Source organism: Sceloporus undulatus, chromosome 3, assembly GCF_019175285.1.
Source record: "Sceloporus undulatus isolate JIND9_A2432 ecotype Alabama chromosome 3, SceUnd_v1.1, whole genome shotgun sequence".
Classification (NCBI taxonomy): Eukaryota; Metazoa; Chordata; class Lepidosauria; order Squamata; family Phrynosomatidae; genus Sceloporus; species Sceloporus undulatus.
In genome coordinates this window covers 28,292,184-28,311,349 of record NC_056524.1, presented here as the reverse complement: position 1 = coordinate 28,311,349, position 19,166 = coordinate 28,292,184, and the positions used below count along the sequence as shown (strand labels likewise).

Genomic DNA, 19,166 nt, shown 5'->3' with positions numbered 1-19,166 from the left:
TTTAGACCTCTTTTACCTTAATACTTAGATTCTTCTTTTCCTGGATACATTTTTTCCACATTAGGAAAGGAATTTAAAAGATTGCTAATATCATAGTGCTTTTATACATGTTTGTACTTTAAATAGTATTCATAGTTCTGGTCACTATACTATGGCTATTGTACGGCCAGAAAAAGTACAGAAAAGGTCTTCCAGAATGACTAAGGAGCTAATACTAAAACTCTCTTGTGGGGAAAGTTCAGAACTTTTGGTGCTGTTCATTTTAGAAAAGAATATGAGTGATATATAATCCACAACCTTGCTGCTGACAGAATTTTTTAAAAAAACTCCACTACAGATTGCTTTTTTTGAGAAGCATTGTGGCCTGAAAACTGAAGTCCTGGCACTTTCATCTGGGAGTAAGAATCTTTTAACACAATGAAATTTACCACTTGCTGGATTAAGCTGTATTTTTGGTTAAGGTGAATATGAGCTATTGAGCTTTGTGACAGGGAATGGCCCCAACCACTTTGAAGGCATCTTTGATGGAAGCTTAAGAAACACTTTGTTCAACTTGAGGTCTTGAGAAACCTTTTTTGGACCCTGAATATTGTAACAACTGTTGCAGAGTCACAAACAAGCCATACTTGAGCAGGGTTATTTAAAAGGAGTGGAGCTTTTGAATGAAATGGATTGTATAGATCTCTTTCAGTCTGATTTCAGGCATGTGTCCATGGGGATGAACGGGTGACTTCAGGAGAAATATAAAATCATAGAGTTGGAAGAGACCTCAAGGGGGGGTTATACAGTCCAACCCGCTGCCATGTAGAAATACACAATCAAAGCACCCCTGACAGATGGCCAGCCAGCCTCTGTTTAAAATCCTCCAAGGAAGGAGACTCTACCACATTCCAAGGCAGTGTGTTCCACTGTCAAAAAGCTCCTGCTGTCAGGAAGTTCTTCCTAATTTTGAGGTGGAATCTCTTTTGCTTCTCGACTACTCATTGGCATTTGATACCATTGGTCTTTGTGTCTTACTGGACTAGCACTGTTGTTTGTGTGTGTGTTCTTCTATGCTGCCTTCAGGATCAGTTTCAGAAGAGAGCATAGATGGCTGTGTTGTGTTCAATTCCATTGCAACTAAGTTGTGGGGTTGCTTTGACATCTTTATGAAGCCACTGGGTGAATTTTCAACTACAGGGTATGCTAATGATACTCATCTCTGCTGCCCTCTGCTAACTGAGTCAGGTGAGGCTGTGCAGGTGATGAAGTGCTGCTGGATTTGGTAGTGATCTCACTGAAGGCTAGTTAGGACATGGTTATAGCCCTGAAAAAGTAGATGTCAGTGTAGACATGGACTCCTTGAAGCAGCATTATCATTTGAAACCCAAGCAGAGGGCCTTTTAATAGTCTTGATTGCCCCTTCAACTGCAGCTGTTTCTCAGCAGAGAAAACCTAGTTGCATGCAGTCATGCTCTGCTAATGCTCTGCCTGGATTATTACTACATATTATTTGTGAAACTGCCCTTGAAGAGTAGTCAGAAGCTTTAACTAGTGAAAAACCTAGCTACCAGAATTCTAACTAAATCAGCTAAAGAATATTATATTTCTCTAATGTTAAAAGAATGGTATTGGCTGCATATTCAGTCTGAGCCCAGTTCAGGTTGCTGATATTTACCATTGTTCTGCCAGGTCTATCTATTCACTCTAAATAAATAAAGAGTGAGCGAGTGATATTTACCATTAAATTGATGAATGACTTCAGATCAAAAGTCAGAAGGAAGCTAAATCAGAAATCTGCTTAGCAGTTTATAGCTTCTTTAGCAATTACTACAACCCTATGTTTTAAGAGAAAGAGGAAACAAAAGAAAGCTTCCCCAGCTCACACTGAGGCATATAAAAACACTACTGTGGATTCTGGAGTTAAATAGGCTGACTGCACTTTACATATAAAATTATAAAGATGTGCAATCCAAACATTTTTAGGATTTGAAGGTCTGCATTGTTGAAGTTATAAAGGCTAAGCTATAATCTTCAACTCAAACATTCTATAGCTCATCGACATCTGAAGACAAACTAATGATGTGTTTCACCAGTATGTGTTTCCATGGTGTTTATACAAGTTAAGTGCAGCTTAGATGAAGCTAAAAAAAGAGGTTCCTACAGAGTAATGTACTATCTGCATTCACAGAGTCTGTCTGAATTTTGTTTCATACTTCATATCACTTATTTAAAAAAAACATTACCTAGAATCTACATTCTGTGAATAGAAGGGCTCCATGCATTGCAGGTGTCTCTGATATGGAGAAATCCCCTCTCCTCTATAGTTCACTCCATTCAACACATTTCCCAAACCTCCTTGTAACATTTTCAGTAGACTGGAGAGGCTGCTGTTGGGAGAAGGGGACGGATAAGTCTGCTTCCACCAGGCCAGTTGTATGAACCAATACTGTATCTGGATGCAATCCAATGTGTACATTACTGTTAATCTTTAATCAGATATTAATACTGCCATGTTTATTTTATTGTACAGCTTAGGAGATGGCTGCAACTTTCCAACCCGCCTGGTGATCATGGATCCAGAGCAACTTACTGTTTCAAGCCAAAATGAATCTGCCAAAAGGTGTGGCATTTTTATTCTCCTTGGGTTTTGGGGAGGGAGGTTATTTTACTGAACTATTTCTGCAAGTGAGTAGGAACACGTTCTGGCATCTATAAAAATATATGGGAGAAAGTTGCAATTAGTGTTGACTAGAGTAAGCATGGTGTAGTGTTTTGAGCATTGGACCATGAATCTGGAGATCAGGGCTTACTTCTCTGCTTGGCCATGGAAACCCATTGGATGACCTTGGGTAAGTCACACACTCTCAACCCCCCCAAAACCCTGTGACAGATTTGCCTTAGGGTCACCATAAATCAGAAATAAATTGAAGATACAGAGCAACAAACAATAATGAGCAGCTTTCTCAGACTCTTCTTTCCCCTCTATTCATAATTTGTTACATATGAAAGCCAGTGTGAGCTGAATTTACGGTCTCCTTCCCTTTATAGGGAAGGGAGGTTTTGTCAACCAAGAATGTAAGCTATAGATTTCCTTTCCTTGTGCAAGAAGGAAAGGCAGAGCATGCAAATCTGACATTCATTGAACATCAAACCATCGTTTATTATGGCAATACTAGTTTCATATTGTGTAGTTATCTAGAATAGAGTTTATTTAATGAAGACTATAAGGGTAAAATATAAGAGTGATAGAATCCAATCCGTAACAATAATTCTACTTTCAGTTCTGGTCCCAGTCAGCCATTTCCTACTCGGCCACTCAGTGAGTCCCAAAATAGACTGCTGGCAAATGACAACCAGTGGGCAGAAGCCAGTTCAGAAGATGACAGTGTTAAATCAGGTACTGAATGTGATCTGATTGATGGATTACAATAATTTGTGTGAGAACATAATTTTGGTATTCCATTTTTTTAAAAATCTGGAAGTAGACTTGACTGTAGACATGAACAATTTTAATGCAAATTATTCTAATTAACAGTTAAACAGTTTAATAGCACTCCCAAACTATTTGTCATTCGGAGTCTCTATAATGCACTTCATACTGTTTTCTCTTTGTTATTTTTAAGGTGTAAAAAAGCATATTGTAGTTTCATTGGAGAGCTGATCTTGGTTTTGTTGTCCATCCTTCTCATTGTTGGGGGAAATGGTAAGATAAATTCTGCTCAAAAGTAGAAATTAATAGTGACTTCACAGTATAACTGGTTTGATTTTGAAAACCTTAAGGGAAAGAAAGCATATATGATTCACCAAACATATTTAGTCTAGACTCAAGGAGTATTACTTAAAGGTAGCAATGTGAACTATGGAAGCAGGTTCTGTCTGTAATACAATTGCTAGTTGCCAAGACAACACCCATGCAGGCTGTCTGTGTGGAATGCAGGCATCCGCCTTGAGCCCAGGTGTGGGTTAGTATTTAGGTGAAAGCCTTCACCATAGTCATCCTTTCATACAAGGAATGAGAATAAATGTTGAATGCAGATTAGTTAGTTCACTCTTGTCTATTTCCTGTTTCTGAGTATCTTTACCAGTTATTACACTCATTTAATTTGTTTTCCACATAGATTTCTACAATATGTTTGTGCTTGGATATTACTTAATTTTGTAAGGAAGACACTTGATATATCAATGGAACAGTGCCAGCATGTTAACGGGATATGAAGAATGAAATCTTGACGGTATCCAGTGGATGCTTATAAACGCTTGCAGAGCGGGACATTTAATGCCTTAAGATTCTTGATGTGCATTTTTGTTACACGGACCTATGCCGCTACAAGGGCCAAATCCGGAAATGCCCTGCAAGGGTGTGCAAGACTCTCTAAGAGTGCAAAAACCTATGCATTCCGGCTGGTGGAGGGGACTGATTCTGCAAACATCATGAGATGACAGTGCCATGGGAGTGAGGTGGGGCAAAGGAGGCAAGGAAGTATTCTGTGCAGCCGTAGAGTTCAGCCATTGAAATGCACAGTAGTTATGTGTAGCTGAAACACCATCTGGCACACTAGTAGCATGATGTGTTTTTGTTTTCTCCACTACCAGTACATGGCAGCTAGTGGTACTGATTGAAAGTTGCTAAGCAGCCAACCCCAAACCCTGGCTTTTTATTCCTCTGATATTGAAGTTCTCTTCCTTCCATTTTGCTTTGTTGCAATACATTATCAGACAAGGAAAGTTTTCCATTTGTTTGTATGCTTCCAAATTATGGCCTCTTAGCAATTTGCTACATTAGGCTATATCTTTGAATAAGTATGGACATTAATTAGTTTTCTCAACTTTTTTTTAAAAGACAAATAATATTTTAATTTCTTGAAAATGTATTTAATATAAGCCATATCAGGAATGTAGTTCAGTAAAGTGAGTTTCTTCCCTGCCCCTGTAGATATGTTTACCTAAATATTACTACTTAACCTTTTTGACGGGTAATCTCAGTATACCAGTCCCTTCTGAAGCTGACTGATTCCTTAGCCTTCTTTCAGTCTCAAGTCTAAAGGTCATCCATTTATTTGTCTTTCTTTATGAGAGAGGAGACGCATAAGTGCTGCTTTTAGTGGGAATAGATTTCACAAAGATTTTATCAGGAACATTCCTTGAGTAATGAGGGGAGGAAGCTCAAAAGAGAAGGTCTTATTCTATAGCAGGTGTCGGCAACCTGCGGCCCGCGGGCCGCATCCGGCCCGCGAAGCCTCTAGGACTGTGTGGGCGGGGCCGCCGCGCTGGGCTGCATCCTGATATCAGACCTTCCTCAAATTAGCAGCACGTGGGAACAAAACAGATACACACGTGTGCCAGGAAAACAAAGTCCACTTTAATTAAGCCTCAACAACCGCTTGGGCATATAACAACAACGCAAAGTCTCTAGGTCAACAACCCAAACAAAAAAATAGACCTCACAATGTCCTCCAAACTTATCTCTCCCTTCTTCACGGCGAGGAAGCCCGGGCTTCGGCTGAAGCGTCCCTGCGATACTTCTCGAGGGGTTCCGTCTCGGACTTTTCTTTGTTGGGAGGTAGGGGCCCGACTTCCCACCACTCTCCTCTTGGATCCCACCACTCGTCCTCCAAGGTGGGTCTCTGGCGGGAAGTCTACAACTCCTCGTCTGGGAAAGGAAAGTCACCCTCTTCTCTAGGGTCTCGGAGACGCACCTCTTCGTGGGGACCTTGCCGCTGTCTACCCCCTCTCCTCCTTAAAGATACAGGTGTCCCACTTCTCCCTGGACTCCGCTGTACCTCTCCTTTCCCTTGCTCGGCCGCTACTTCCCGCTCTGATCTTCCGCGTCCTCTCCTCCCCGTTCGCCTTGGCCCTGCCTCTTTTAAGCTGCCCGCCTCTAACTCCGCCCTTTCTCTCTCCTCCGACTCCTCCTTCCTTCCAAGTCCAATTACTCCTTCTCCCACCTGGTCCTCCTCAGCCCCTTCATCCCCTCCTGCCCCACTACATAACCCCCCGCCTAAGAGGGATGATGGGCAATAGGTGGTCCAGGTGGCCTGTCGAGAGAAAAAATCAGCGTTAGAGTGCAGGAGCCCTTGGCGATGACAAACAGTAAAAGCGTAGGGTTGTAAGGCCATATACCAGTGGGTGATGCGAGGATTAGTGTCCTTCATGGACAAAATCCAAGTTAACGGGGCGTGATCTGTGATTAATTGGAAGGGTGCTCCCCACAGGTAATATCGTAACGTCTCCACCGCCCACTTGATTGCCAAGGCCTCCCTTTCAATAGCGGCATACCGTTGTTCTGCCGGTTTCAATTTTCTACTCAGATATACAACGGGATGTTCCCCATCGTCCCATTCTTGTGAGAGGACTGCCCCTAACCCGGTATCTGAGGCGTCTGTTTGCACCATAAAGGGTTTCGTAAAGTCCGGGGCTCTTAAAATGGAGAAGCTACACAAACGCGTTTTCAAGTGTTCAAAAGCTTGCTGTTCCCGTCTCCCCCACCTAACCCTTCGAGGTTGTCCCTTCTTGGTCAAGTCTGTCAAAGGACCAGCCAGATGAGAAAAATGAGGTATGAACCTTTTATAATACCCAGCTAAACCTAAAAATTGCCTAACTTGTTTCTTCGTTTGAGGAATGCCCCACTCCTCTATTTTGTGTAACTTATCTGGCATGGGTCTAATCTGCCCTTGCCCCACTATGTGCCCTAGGTATTTCACTGCTGTACAAGCAATTGCACACTTCTTGGGATTTGCGGTGAGTCCTGCCATCCTTAGGGCTTTTAAGACTAACGTTAAATGTTGCAAATGCTCTTCCCAAGAGTCACTAAAAATAATGATGTCATCAATGTAGGCAGCAGCACAGAAGGACGAATCTTTCAATACTATATCCATTAACCTCTGGAAAGTTGCTGCTGCCCCATGTAGACCAAAAGGCATTCGCGTGAACTGAAATAACCCCTTAGGGGTGGCAAAGCCTGTTTTCTCCCTGTCCTCTGAATGAAGCTTGATCTGCCAGTAACCTTTCGTTAGATCAATTGAAGACAGAAATTGAGCCCTTCCCAACCTATCTAATAAATTTAAAGCCCCAGGCATGGGATAAGCATCGAATTTTGAGACCTTGTTCAGTTGCCTGAAATCCACACAGAAACGAACTGATCCATCTGGCTTTGGTACCATTACCGGTAAACTTCTCCAGGGACTAACTGAGGGTTCGATTACCCCCAACTCCAACATCGTGTCCACCTCTTTGTTAATCAGTTCCTGTACTCTCCAAGGCCAAGGCCTTAAGAGCACCCTTACCACTGTACCCGGTTCTGTTTGAATGGCATGTTCCCAGACACTTGTACAACCAGGTTCTCCCCTAAATACATCTTGAAAAACAGACTGTAAGTTCCTCACCTGCTCCACTTGTTCCTGTTGTAAAGGCGAGAGGACAGGTATATCCCCGACCTCTCGGAAATCCTCCACTTGAGGTCCTATCATCCATTCCTCCTCTTCATTCGACCCCTCATCTGTTTCCCCGAAAAGGGCCTCTCTGACCCTCCAGGCCTTCAAAAGATTAATATGAAAAAAAAATTTCTTTAAAGGTACATCACTTATTTTCACCTCATAATCTACAGGACCTACTCTACGGACCACCTCAAAAGGTCCTTGCCATTTGGCAAATAATTTTGCTTTCTGAGCGGGTAGAAGCACTAATACCCTCTGGCCTATGTCTAACTCCCTTTCTTTTACCTTTTTATCGTAATTCCACTTTTGCTCTGCTTGTGCCTGGGCCAAATTATCCCTAGCTATTTGTCCTATTTCCTTAAGGTGTTCACGCATTTGCAGGACAAATTGCAACTCTGACTGGGAGCTCTGTTCCTCCAGTTCCCACCCTTCTTTTACGATGTCTAAAATCCCTCTGGGTCTTCTTCCAAAAACCAATTCAAAAGGAGAGAATCCTAAAGAAGATTGGAGAACCTCTCTAAATGCAAATAATAAGGATTCAATTAACTGAGGCCATTTTTTTGGATGCCATTCGCCTGTGGGTGGTACACGGAAGTCTTAAAGGGCCGTACCCCCAGCAACTCCCACGTTTTTTTTAGGGTCTGGCTCATAAAGTTTGAGCCTTGATCTGTAAGAATTTCTTTAGGGAACCCTACTCTCGAAAAGATCTTTATCAATTCCTGTGCTATCCGGGAGGCGGGAATGTTTCTTAAAGGGACCGCCTCTGGGTATCGTGTGGCACAATCCACTACTACCAAAATGTATTTAAAGCCTCCCACCGCTTGCTCCAGAGGACCTATAATATCCATGGCCACCCTAGCAAATGGTTCTTCAATTATGGGCAATGGCATTAGCTTACCTCCTGGCGGACCTTTGTCTTGAAAAAGTTGGCACTGGGGACAGGACCGACAGAAGTTTTTTATGTCCGCAAATATTCCCGGCCAATAAAACCTTTGTGTTACCCGGTGAGTTGTCTTTTCCATCCCCAAATGCCCTGCCATGGGAATTTCATGTGCCAATTTCATTACCACCAGCCGGAGGGCTCGTGGTACCACCAACTGGGCGTCCCCCCCAACCGGATCTCTTTTTGGAGGTAATCTGTACAACAAATCCCCTTTTAGAACGAAACAAGGACCTTCCTTTGCTCCTTCCAGCTGAGCTTGCCTTAAAGCTTCCCCCAAGGTGGGGTCATCTTGTTGCCAAGCGACCACTTGGGCTCTCTTCACTCCTCCCACATCTAGTTCTACTGCCTCGCCAACCTCCCCCGCTAAAGCTTCAGTCTCTTTCAATAATTGCCGCCAACCCGGCCAGTCCCTACCTAACAACACCTCCCATCTTAGGGACAGTACCACTCCCACTCAGAGTCTATTCTTTCGCCCTCCCACTTCTATTTGGGCCCAGACTGTGCGGTAAGGCTTAAGATCTCCGTGGATACACCTTACATTCACTCAGCCCGTTTCTTGGTTTCCAGGAAACTCCCTAACTAAAGTTTGACCACAGCCTGAATCTACCAGGGCTTTCACTTCTTGTCCCTCTACCCGTGCAGCTACTACGCGAGGTGCAGAAGCATTCTCTCTTACCTGTGATGCCTCCCAGGTATCAGCCCAGGAGCATTCCATTACTGGGCAGTCTCGTCTGATGTGCCCCTCCATGCCACAGGTAAAGCACACTATCGGACGACGAGCCAAGTCTTTAGCTGCCCCTTCACCCTCTTTTCTAGTCTCCGTTAACTCCGTTTTCGCTCCTGGAGCTCCTTCCAGGGGTCTGGGAAATGCCTTCAGTAATCCTCGACCCGCACCGCGGCCCCCGCTTGGCGCGGTCTTTCCCCCTCTGACCTGGAGGCCTTCCATCCCTCTACCACTCCGCGCCCCTTCGCTTTCTTCAGCCATTGTGAAAGCCTCCATCAACTGGCAGCCTCCAGATCTTTGGGCCGGTGGCACCTTATCCAATTTCAGGCTTGTAAGGGCAAGGCAGTGATATACTGCTCTACCAACACAACTTCGGCCACGTCTATCGCTGAACGTTCTGTGGGTTTGAGCCACCTTAACCCACAGGCTCTAACCTTTTGCCCCAAAGTCCGGGGATGCAGGCCTGGCCTCCATTTTAATTCCCTCAAGCGCCGCCGATAGGTCTCCTCGGATATATTCAAAGTCTGAAGTATTGTTTCTTTGACCTTTTGATAGTCTTTGGCGTCCTCCACGGACATAGTATCTACCGCCTCTTGTGCGGGACCAGTGAGACAAGGTGTCATGATAAGAGCCCATTGCTCCCGGGGCCATTGAGCTGCCAGAGAGACCCGCTCGAAGGTGTTTAAAAAGGCCTCTACGTCATCCTGGGGCCCCATTTTCATTAATTTCAAGGGATTCAATCCCACAGTCCAGGTTAGCCCCCTTTCTCTTTCAGTAGAGCCTTCAGCTCGTGGGGAGCCCCACTGTTCTTTCCATTCAGCCGAATTTTGGTTGCATTTACATTATCCTTCTGCTTTTTTGGACTCCGTCCGTTGCTGGAGTGGTTCTTTTGTATGTAACAGTACACACAGTGGGATCCAGCTAGGGGTGGAATGGGAACGGGTGCTGGTCAGGCTGTTGCTGGACTTCCAAACCACGTCTTCGGGTTGGGATCTGCCATGGTCGAGCATTTGGAAGGTGCATTGCAATGTTCCCCTGCTGCAAACCAAGGCCACCTGGACCATTAAGTTGATTGTTCCTTGGGTTCTGAGCTGGTAAGGGCTGGAGGCCTCCATTTCCATTCCAGCGTCGACTCACGTACACAAACAATACAGTGATGTAGAGGCATGTTAGCACCCATAGGCTGACAATCAGCTTGTAAACATTATCACACGACGATGAACACTGGCCACCATTCGTTGCATTTGCTGCCAAATCGGTGGTCACATAGGTGCCGTCATCCATTCTAGGAGGCCCAGGGCGCTTGCTGCAGCCCTGTTCTAGGGCTGCAGGGCCATGCCAGCCCTCCGAATGGGCTCCGCCCTCCTCCCTTCTCTCTCTGCCCTTCACCCTCCTGGCTCCATTTTCCTAGCTCTGCCCTCCTCTCTCCGCCTCCCTCTATGAATAGAAGAGTGTGGAGGGGATGGAAAGGAGGAGGCGGCAGAGAAAAGGAAAGCGAAAGAGAGCCAGCCAGCCAGGCAGCTGGAGCAAGCCACTGAAGAGGTTGGTTGGTGCATGTATTTTCCTCTGCTTGGTGACTGTGATTTACTCTCCCTTGGTATCTTTGCAAACCCCCCCCCCCCATGCTCCTTTGGGCATGCTTTGATTCTGATTTCCTGCATGGCAGGGGGTTGGACTGGATGGCCCTAATGGTCTCTTCCAACTCGTATGATTCTGTGTTTCTCCTATGCTTTGTGACTCCCTTACTATCTTTGCAACCCCCCCCCCCCGCTCCTTTGGGGATGCTTTGATTCTGATTTCCTGCATGGCAGGGGATTGGACAGGATGGCCCTTGGGGTCTCTTCCAACTCTATGATTCTATGTTTCTCCTATGCTTTGTGACTCCCTTACTATCTTTGCAAACCCCCCCCCCCCCAATGCTCCTTTGGGCATGCTTTGATTCTGATTTCCTGCATGGCAGGGGGTTGGACTGTTTCTCCTATGCTTTGTGATTGTGTTGATAAAATTGAGGGGAAAGTTTGTGCTGCCCTTTTGACCAGCTCAACTCAGAGCTAGATTCTGTGCTCTCTTTGTAAAAGGCCCAGGGCTGCTGGTGCTAATGCTAACCTCTGCTCCTTTACCTAAATAAAAGGACTTGGCCCTATTCTCAGCAGTGAACTATCACTCACTTAAGGATGAGGGCAGAAGAAAGCTTTATGCGGCACACCAGCACTTTGTAGGCAGTAGGGGTTATGTTGGACTAGTTATGTTCCATCTGGCCCACAAAGTGATCCTGCAACTTTTTGTATCACCTAGGAGCTTTACATTCAAAGGGAATTTCTAGGTGGAAAAACTTACCTTGCTTCTCCTGTTCTGAGTTCCTGTGCTGTGATCCTCAGCTTCAAAGGATAATAGAATGAGATTTAAGTGAATTTTGGGAGCCAAATCATACACACTTATGCTGGGATCGAATTTGTTAATGAATCAACTACAGCAGCAGAATATGTTTTGTAGCAGGTCAGACATGCAGATGACATGAAATGAATGGATAACAGGGTTCTGTTTGTTCAGTATACATAGGAATGAAGGCCCATCTGCACTTAAGTGAATGTTAGATGTTCACATATTTCTGCTAATGCATTCCCCTTTTCACTGTTATTGGGGGGGTTAAAACTACATTGTCAATATTTAATATTTTAGGTTATTATTCTGCAGTCCTCAGATCATTTTGTAAAGGCTCCATCAATGATTAGTAAAACTATATAATAAAGGGATTGCCACATTCTGTGGACCAGCCCACAGGCTGGATTACCATGCCAACCAGAAAATCAAGAAGTCTGGTTTCCTAAAACCTATTTTTTGTTGTGGGAGCATACCTTATTTTAAGGGAGAATTGTATACTCAGCAGGCAATTCTTTCTTTAATGAAACAAGTTAGTGGTGCAGAGAAACTACTGGATGCCACAAAACCAGGCAAGGAGCTACAAGTGGCTCATCTTTGCTATAGGAACTCTAAAGTGTTAATGATTTAACGTGGGGTATTATACTCGTATTGCAAAATTATACCAAAGACTAACATGTGTAAAGTTAGTTTGTTACACTGGAAGATATGTTGGTGGGTATATTGCAGTCTTCTCATCAAAGCATTTTGTTGGCCAGAGAGGATTGGTGTATTTGGAAGCAACTTACATGCACATTTATTATATGCACATTTATACTAGTAGAGTTTGCATTATGCCGGTGTAAGTACATTTCTGGCCTCATCCAATTTGCTAACCAATCATTGATAATAATAATATAATAATAATAATAATTTATTTATAGCCCGCCCAATCACAAGGAATCCAGGCGGGTTACAACAGTAAAAATAAAGATAATAAAATACAATACAATAAATAAATAAAATACAATAAAATTAAAAAATAAAATGTGATAGGATGCCCAATAATTTTTGTTTTTACCTCCAAGAAACCATGTTTACTAGAAAGCCTTTCCTGATCTCTAACTTTTTCTGTTAATGAACTATTCTCACAACTAGTATTTTCTGCAAGTGGATCAGTGAGAAAGCATCGTTTCATAAAATAATGTCAAGAAAAATGGCCAGTGTCTGGCTATATCATAACTACCTACCAAGGCAGCCTTTTGTATTGGTATTATAAAAACATATCTTCATATCCAGTGTATGTGTTCCAAATATTACTTGAATCTTGTCAGTGGTAGAAAGAAATTGACCATGTTTACAAATAAATTACTGAAAGTGGGTTTTGGAAGATTATCCAGCAGAGATAAAAGGCTCATTATTTGACTACATGTTATTTTCATCTGGATCTTGTTTCTTTTACCAAAATACTAATAATCTATATCAAATGGATACATTGCATAATACTGTAGATTGGGGGGGGGGGGGGGCGGGAAATAATAAAAATTAGACTAAAAGAACTTCAAGTGGTTTAAGGACTGCAGCCATTTACCTCAGCCCTAAATGCATATGCCTGGAAGGAGTTCTGCTGATTTCATCAGAGATTACTTTCAGGAAAATGATTTAGGACTGTAGGCAGTCTATAGCGATTTCTCCCAATGTAAATTATATGGCCATATGAGTAAGGTTGCCACAATCTGTGTGTTTGCCAGTGGGTATGTCAGATGCATTGCACTGTATTTATGACAAAGATATATGCAAGTATATTACTTAAAATATAGGTATCTCCATTGTACTAAGTAAGCTTGCAAGTATTCAAATTTAAACTGGTATGAGGTTATTTAGAGGATATATAATGTGAATGATGCATCAGTTTATGTTGCAGATAGGAATATTCCTATGCACAAAAACATATTGCCATTAATAATTTAATATTTCAGAGTGACTTTTTAAATGGGCTTTTATAAGTAAATGATGTATACAAAAATACAGATCATTTTGCCTGAAATTTTCATATTTTTAACTGCACCTTGTAATATCTTCATGTGTATTTTCCACCGATATAATAATTTTAGATCATGTTGAGTCTTTTGTATATCAAAATTCAGACTTCCATTCATGTCTTAATTATAATTCCTGTTCAAGTTTTAAAATGCATCATCTAAGCCCTTTGCCAAAGTGGTGATACATTAATGGATTATGAAACAATGAATGCAAAACAAAAAAAATCAATAAATATCTTGAAATTAAGATGGCTGATGTAAACTACATTTCTAATCAATGGTGGTGATAACCATTTTTGCTTGTGGCATGAATTAGTGCGGACAACACCTGGGGGGGTGGGGGGGACACATTAGAAGCTGGGACTCTAGGTTTAAAAATGTTACACAAGTGAGGAAAGGTATGGCCCCAGCTCCATTTCTATTTTGAATTCCTGTGCTATTAACTTTGGGTCAAAGTCTGGAAATTCTCAGTTCCTTGCCCCTAGGTTTATAGTCTAAATAAGACATGAAAAAAGATGGGGAAGCATGGTAACTGGCAATGGTTAATAAACTAGGACAGCATTGATTTTGCACACTCTCGTGGCACAGCCTCTTGCAGCATTTCCCAACATACTGTATTCCAGATGACTAAACTCATCTTGATTTGGCCATAGTGGCTGGGGAATGATGGGAATTGTAATCCAACAAAACTGGAGGGTACTAGATTGGTAAAGGCTGATCACCTGAGATGGGGAGGGGTCCTCAGCTTATACACTAGCCTGGGAATTTATATCTTCCTCACTTCCTAACTCAATAACAGCAACACTATACCACTTATAGAATCATAGAATCATAGAATCGTAGAGCTGGAAGAGACCACTAGGGCCATCCAGTCCAACTCCCTGCCATGCAGGAAATCCAAATCAAAGCATCCCTGACAGATGGCCATCCAGCCTCTGTTTAAAGACCTCCAAGGAAGGAGACTCTATCACCCTCCGAGGGAGTGCATTCCACTGTCGAACAGCCCTTACTGTCAGGAAGTTCCTCCTAATGTTGAGGTGGAATCTCTTTTCCTGTAGCTTGCACCCATTGTTCCGGGTCCTGTTCTCTGGAGCAGCAGAAAACAAGCTTGCTCCCTCCTCAATATGACATCCTTTCAAATATTTAAACAGGGCTATCATATCACCTCTTAACCTTCTTTTCTCCAGGCTAAACATCCCCAGCTCCCTAAGTCGTTCCTCATAGGGCATGGTTTCCAGACCTTTCACCATTTTTGTCGCCCTCCTTTGGACACGCTCCAGTTTCTCAATGTCCTTTCTGAATTGTGGCGCCCAGAACTGGACACAATATTCTAGGTGGGGCCTGACCAGAGCAGAATACAGTGGCACTATTACTTCTCTTGATCTAGACACTATACTTCTATTGATGCACCTAAAATAGCATTGGCCTTTTTAGCTGCCGCATCACACTGTTCACTCATGTTCAACTTGTAGTCTACTTGGACTCCTAGATCCCTTTCACACGTAGTTTCATTCAGCCAGGTGTCACCCATCCTATATCTGTGCATTTTATTTTTCCGCCCTAAGTGCAATACCCTACATTTCTCCGTGTTGAATTTCATTTTGTTAGCTTTGGCCCAGCTTTCTAGTCTATTCAGGTCATTTTGAATCTTGATCCTGTCCTCTGGGGTATTAGCTATTCCCCTAATTTGGTGTCATCTGCAAATTTGATAAGTATGCTCCCAATTCTGTCATCCAGGTCATTGATAAAGATGTTGAATAGCACTGGGCCCAGGACAGAGCCCTGTGGGACCCCACTGGTCACTTCCCTCCAGGAGGAAAAAGAGCCATTGTTGAGCACCCTTTGGGTTCGGCCGGTCAACCAGTTACAGATCCATGTAACAGTTCCTTTGTCTAGCCCACATTTTACAAGCTTGTTTGCAAGAATATCATGGGAAACCTTGTCAAAGGCCTTAGTGAAATCAAGATATACTATATCCACAGCATTCCTTTCATCTACCAAGCTGGTAATTTTATCAAAGAAAGAGATTAGGTTTGTCTGGCATGACTTGTTTCTCTGAAACCCATGTTGACTTTTTGTGATTATGGCATTGCCTTCTAGATGTTCACAGACTCTCTGTTTAATGATCTGCTCCAGAATCTTTCCTGGTATTGATGTCAGACTAACTGGACGATAATTGTTGGGATCCTCTTTTTCCCCCTTTTTGAAGATGGGGACAACGTTTGCCCTCCGCCAGTCTGCTGGGATCTCTCCTGTTTTCCAGGAGTTTTCAAAGATTATTGCCAATGGCTCCGATATTATATTTGCCAGTTCTTTTAATACCCTTGGATGGAGTTCATCTGGTCCCGGAGACTTAAATTCATTTAGATTAATAAGGAGGCTTTCTACACTGTCATTTGGGACGTCCAGAGGACGTCCCATTTTAAAAAAGGGGCATCTCTTATAGACGCCCCTGGGCCTAATACGGACTCCGTCCGTACAAGATGCCACCGGCCCTTCTACATGGCCGGCGCCATCTTTGCGTATCGGACGCTGAGCGTCCGTACGCATCGCGTCCTTTGTGACGTAGCGAGTGTGCCCCTGGCGCCACGCTACGTCACAAACGCGACGGAAAAAGAAGCTCCATTTTGGAGCTTCTTTTTCGGTCCGCGCAGGAGTCGCGCCGTCTGAAGGCTCCGGCTGCCCTGCGGACCTACCACCGGCGGCAGACCGCCGCAAAGCGGCGGTATGTACCCCGCCAAGGTGATCCTCTACTATCTCTTTACTTATTCTGTGCTGAAATTCCCCTATTCTGTCCTCTGCTCCATTATCCTTTGCCTTTTCTGAGAAGACTGAGGCAAAGAAGGTGTTGAGTAATTCTGCCTTTTCTCTGTCTTCTGTTAGCATTTTGCCATCTTCTCCACGCAGTGGCCCTACCGTTTCCTTCTTCTTCCTTTTGCTGCGGACATATCCAAAAAAGGCCCCTGATCTGAAAAATGTCGCTTAAGAGGCGGGATTCTGCAGTCACATTTGATCGCTAATGGCAGTAAAAGTGAATCAAAAAGTTATGAGATTGTTAAATCTGACTTACAATCTTGTAAATATTGAACCAAACGCCAACTAATATTACTATTTTGAATACAGAGTGTATGCATAAAATATGTACTAATAGAAGAGATTCAACAGGAGAATGAAAGCTGGAGAGCAATATATTTATTCACAGGCCATGCTACAACCGATTATTACCACTTTCAGCAAATACAAACAGTCCAGTCCCTGGATTCAAGCAGTCCATCTGAATATTTCTGCATGCACTTCAAGAACTTGTCCATTTTTTGGTCACATTAAGATGGTCCAGATGTTCAGTAGCATACTTGTGTTCAGGAAACTTAGATTTTGCTGCAGCCACAAGTGCCTTAAAATACGCTTGTCTACGTTCTCGATTGTGGCAGAACTCTTGCTCTTTTGTCATATATGGTTGGCTCAACCAGTATTCATTTTCAGCTTCTATTTCGAGCCTCCGGATCATATTGTTCTTCATATGAACCGTAACAAATCTTGGCCTTCTGTGTTTACCAATCCATTGTCCCCCAGGAATTTTATTTCGAAGCAGTGCTATTGTCAGAAACATATCTATAAAACAAATGAAAGCAACTTTGATGATGTGAATGTTATTTGATCGGAAGCAACAAATCAACATTCTTTATAGATGCCATGTGATGAAATTAGAAAATCCCACCTCTATCAGAGACATTTAGCCTTCTCTGTCAGGGAGCTCCTAGCACCAAGCCAGGGCTGTTCAAGCTGTCTCTTACTGCTTTATTTCTAGTCTATTTTGGACCTAAATGAAAGAAGCTGATTGTGTGAGCTTTCAAAGACTTAAGTCTACTTCCACAGATGCATTTAGTGCTGAGGAAGAATTGTTGTAGCACCTTTGAGACTAACTGAAAGAACTTGGCAGCATGAACTTTGGTCCTTCCTCAGAAAGTAGACTTAAGTCTAGGAAAGCTCATGCTGCCAACTTCTTTCTTTCAGTGAGTCTTGGAAAATGCTACTAAATCTTTCTACATACTGATTCTACAGACTAACACAGATGTATCTTTGAATCCTGAAAGGGCTGACTACAATGTTAATAGTGATGTGCATCATTTCAAAAAAGTAACTGTTAGGTGAGGGACCCCATGATCCAGACTGGTACCATAGTGGCACATTAACTCCAGGTGTGGGCATTTGTATCACCAGAATGATTAACTACCAATGCTGGGATGGAGTTGCTATTCCCATCAGTCACAGGGGCAAAACAGTCAGAAAATGCCTGCTTCCGGGTGGCTTGGGAGGCTGCCCTGGAAAGGAGAGGTAGAAAGCTGCTTCTTTTCAGGGAACCATCAGGGGCTTTTGGGGCGGTCTGTTTCACCCCATAGTAGCTCAGGGCCAAGCCAGAACAAACAGCTTCATTTATGTAATCATAATCATAATTAGTTTGTTTCCCTGCCTCTCCCAATGGATCAAAATGGAGTTACAGACTACTGTACTTGAAATTACACAAGTAGTATACTTTGGGAGATGCCCTTCTCTCAGTGCCACAATCAGAGTTGGAGGAGACACAAGAGAGGGACTCCTTGGTGGCTGCCCCTGGACTCTGGATCCCCTCCCCAAGAATGGCCCCTTCCCCGTTCTCTTTCCACTCATTGCCAGGCAAAGACCTTTTAATCCAGGAGGCTCTTCAAACTACTGTAATGTTGGCTAAAAAGGCCAATGCGATTTTAGGCTGCATCAATAGAAGTATAGTGTCTAGATCAAGGGAAGTCATAGTGCCACTATATTCTGCTCTGGTCAGGCCCCACCTGGAATAATACTGTGTCTAGTTCTGGGCGCCACAATTCAAAAAGGACATTGAGAAACTGGAGCGTGTCCAAAGGAGGGCGACTAAAATGGTGAAAGGTCTGGAAACCTTGCCCTATGAGGAGCGACTCAGAGAGCTGGGGATGTTTAGCCTGGAGAAGAGAAGGTTAAGAAGTGATATGATAGCCCTGTTTAAATATTTCAAGGGATGTCATATTGAAGAGAGAGCAAGCTTGTTTTCTGCTGCTCCAGAGAACAGGACCCGGAACAATGGATGCAAGCAACAGGAAAAGAGATTCCAGCTCAACATTAGGAGGAACTTCCTGGCAGTAAGGGCTGTTCGACAGTGGAACACACTCCTTCCTCGGAGTGTAGTGGAGTCTCCTTCTTTGGGGGTCTTTAAGCAGAGGCTGGATGGCCATCTGTCAATGGGGCTGCTTTGATTGGGAGTTCCTGCAGGGCAGAAGGGGGCTGGACTGGGGGCCCTTCTCTCTCGGGGTCTCTTCCAACTCTAGGATTCTATGACTCTATTGTCAGTACCCTGAGGAGAAAACAGCTGCAAAAGGCAGTCATTCTGAATAACCGCTCAAGGCAGATCCAGACACAAACAAACCCAAGGCGAGGCCGTGAGACTGAATTGCTCCAGTAGGACTCCGGGAGGCCATGGAGCCCCACTGGGCGGCCTTGGCCAATCAGCCTCAGAGAAGGCCAGGGCAGAGCCCCCTCCTGAGGCAAAGCGCCAGGAAGCCCCACGGACAGCCGCTTGAAGGCCCGCTACACTCACCGCGATACCAACAGCCTTCCTTCTCTCCCTGCGAGGAAACAAAATGGCGCCCACATTCGGGTCCGAACTCTCGCGAGAC

General features: G+C 43.7%; 2 protein-coding genes across 7 annotated transcripts in view; one reads left to right on the top strand and one right to left on the bottom strand.

Moving 5' to 3' along the window:
- The window catches only part of ZDHHC20 (zinc finger DHHC-type palmitoyltransferase 20), a 71,933-nt gene extending 58,204 nt beyond the window's left edge, over positions 1 to 13,729 (top strand). For all 4 annotated transcript variants that reach the window (XM_042456878.1, XM_042456877.1, XM_042456880.1 and 1 more), the window contains 4 exons: positions 2,513 to 2,602; positions 3,264 to 3,379; positions 3,606 to 3,685; positions 4,101 to 13,729. In XM_042456878.1, coding sequence (XP_042312812.1) covers positions 2,513 to 2,602; positions 3,264 to 3,379; positions 3,606 to 3,643 — 244 coding nt within the window. In that variant the 3' untranslated portion in view covers positions 3,644 to 3,685; positions 4,101 to 13,729. The remainder of the gene's footprint in view (positions 1 to 2,512; positions 2,603 to 3,263; positions 3,380 to 3,605; positions 3,686 to 4,100) is intronic.
- A 2,930-nt stretch (positions 13,730 to 16,659) lies between these two features.
- Positions 16,660 to 19,164, bottom strand: MRPL57 (mitochondrial ribosomal protein L57). Of its 3 annotated transcripts, none has more exons than XM_042460585.1 (2): positions 19,088 to 19,164; positions 16,660 to 17,094 (listed from the first exon to the last, which is right to left on the bottom strand). In XM_042460585.1, the coding sequence occupies exon 2, from the start codon at positions 17,090 to 17,092 to the stop codon at positions 16,778 to 16,780; it is 315 nt and encodes a 104-aa protein (XP_042316519.1). In that variant the 5' UTR covers positions 17,093 to 17,094; positions 19,088 to 19,164; the 3' UTR covers positions 16,660 to 16,777. The 3 variants fall into 3 exon arrangements, with proteins under 3 accessions (XP_042316519.1, XP_042316518.1, XP_042316520.1); XM_042460584.1 differs by lacking the exon at positions 19,088 to 19,164 and adding an exon at positions 18,917 to 19,051; XM_042460586.1 differs by lacking the exon at positions 19,088 to 19,164 and adding an exon at positions 18,844 to 18,867.
- Between the last annotated feature and the right edge of the window lie 2 nt (positions 19,165 to 19,166).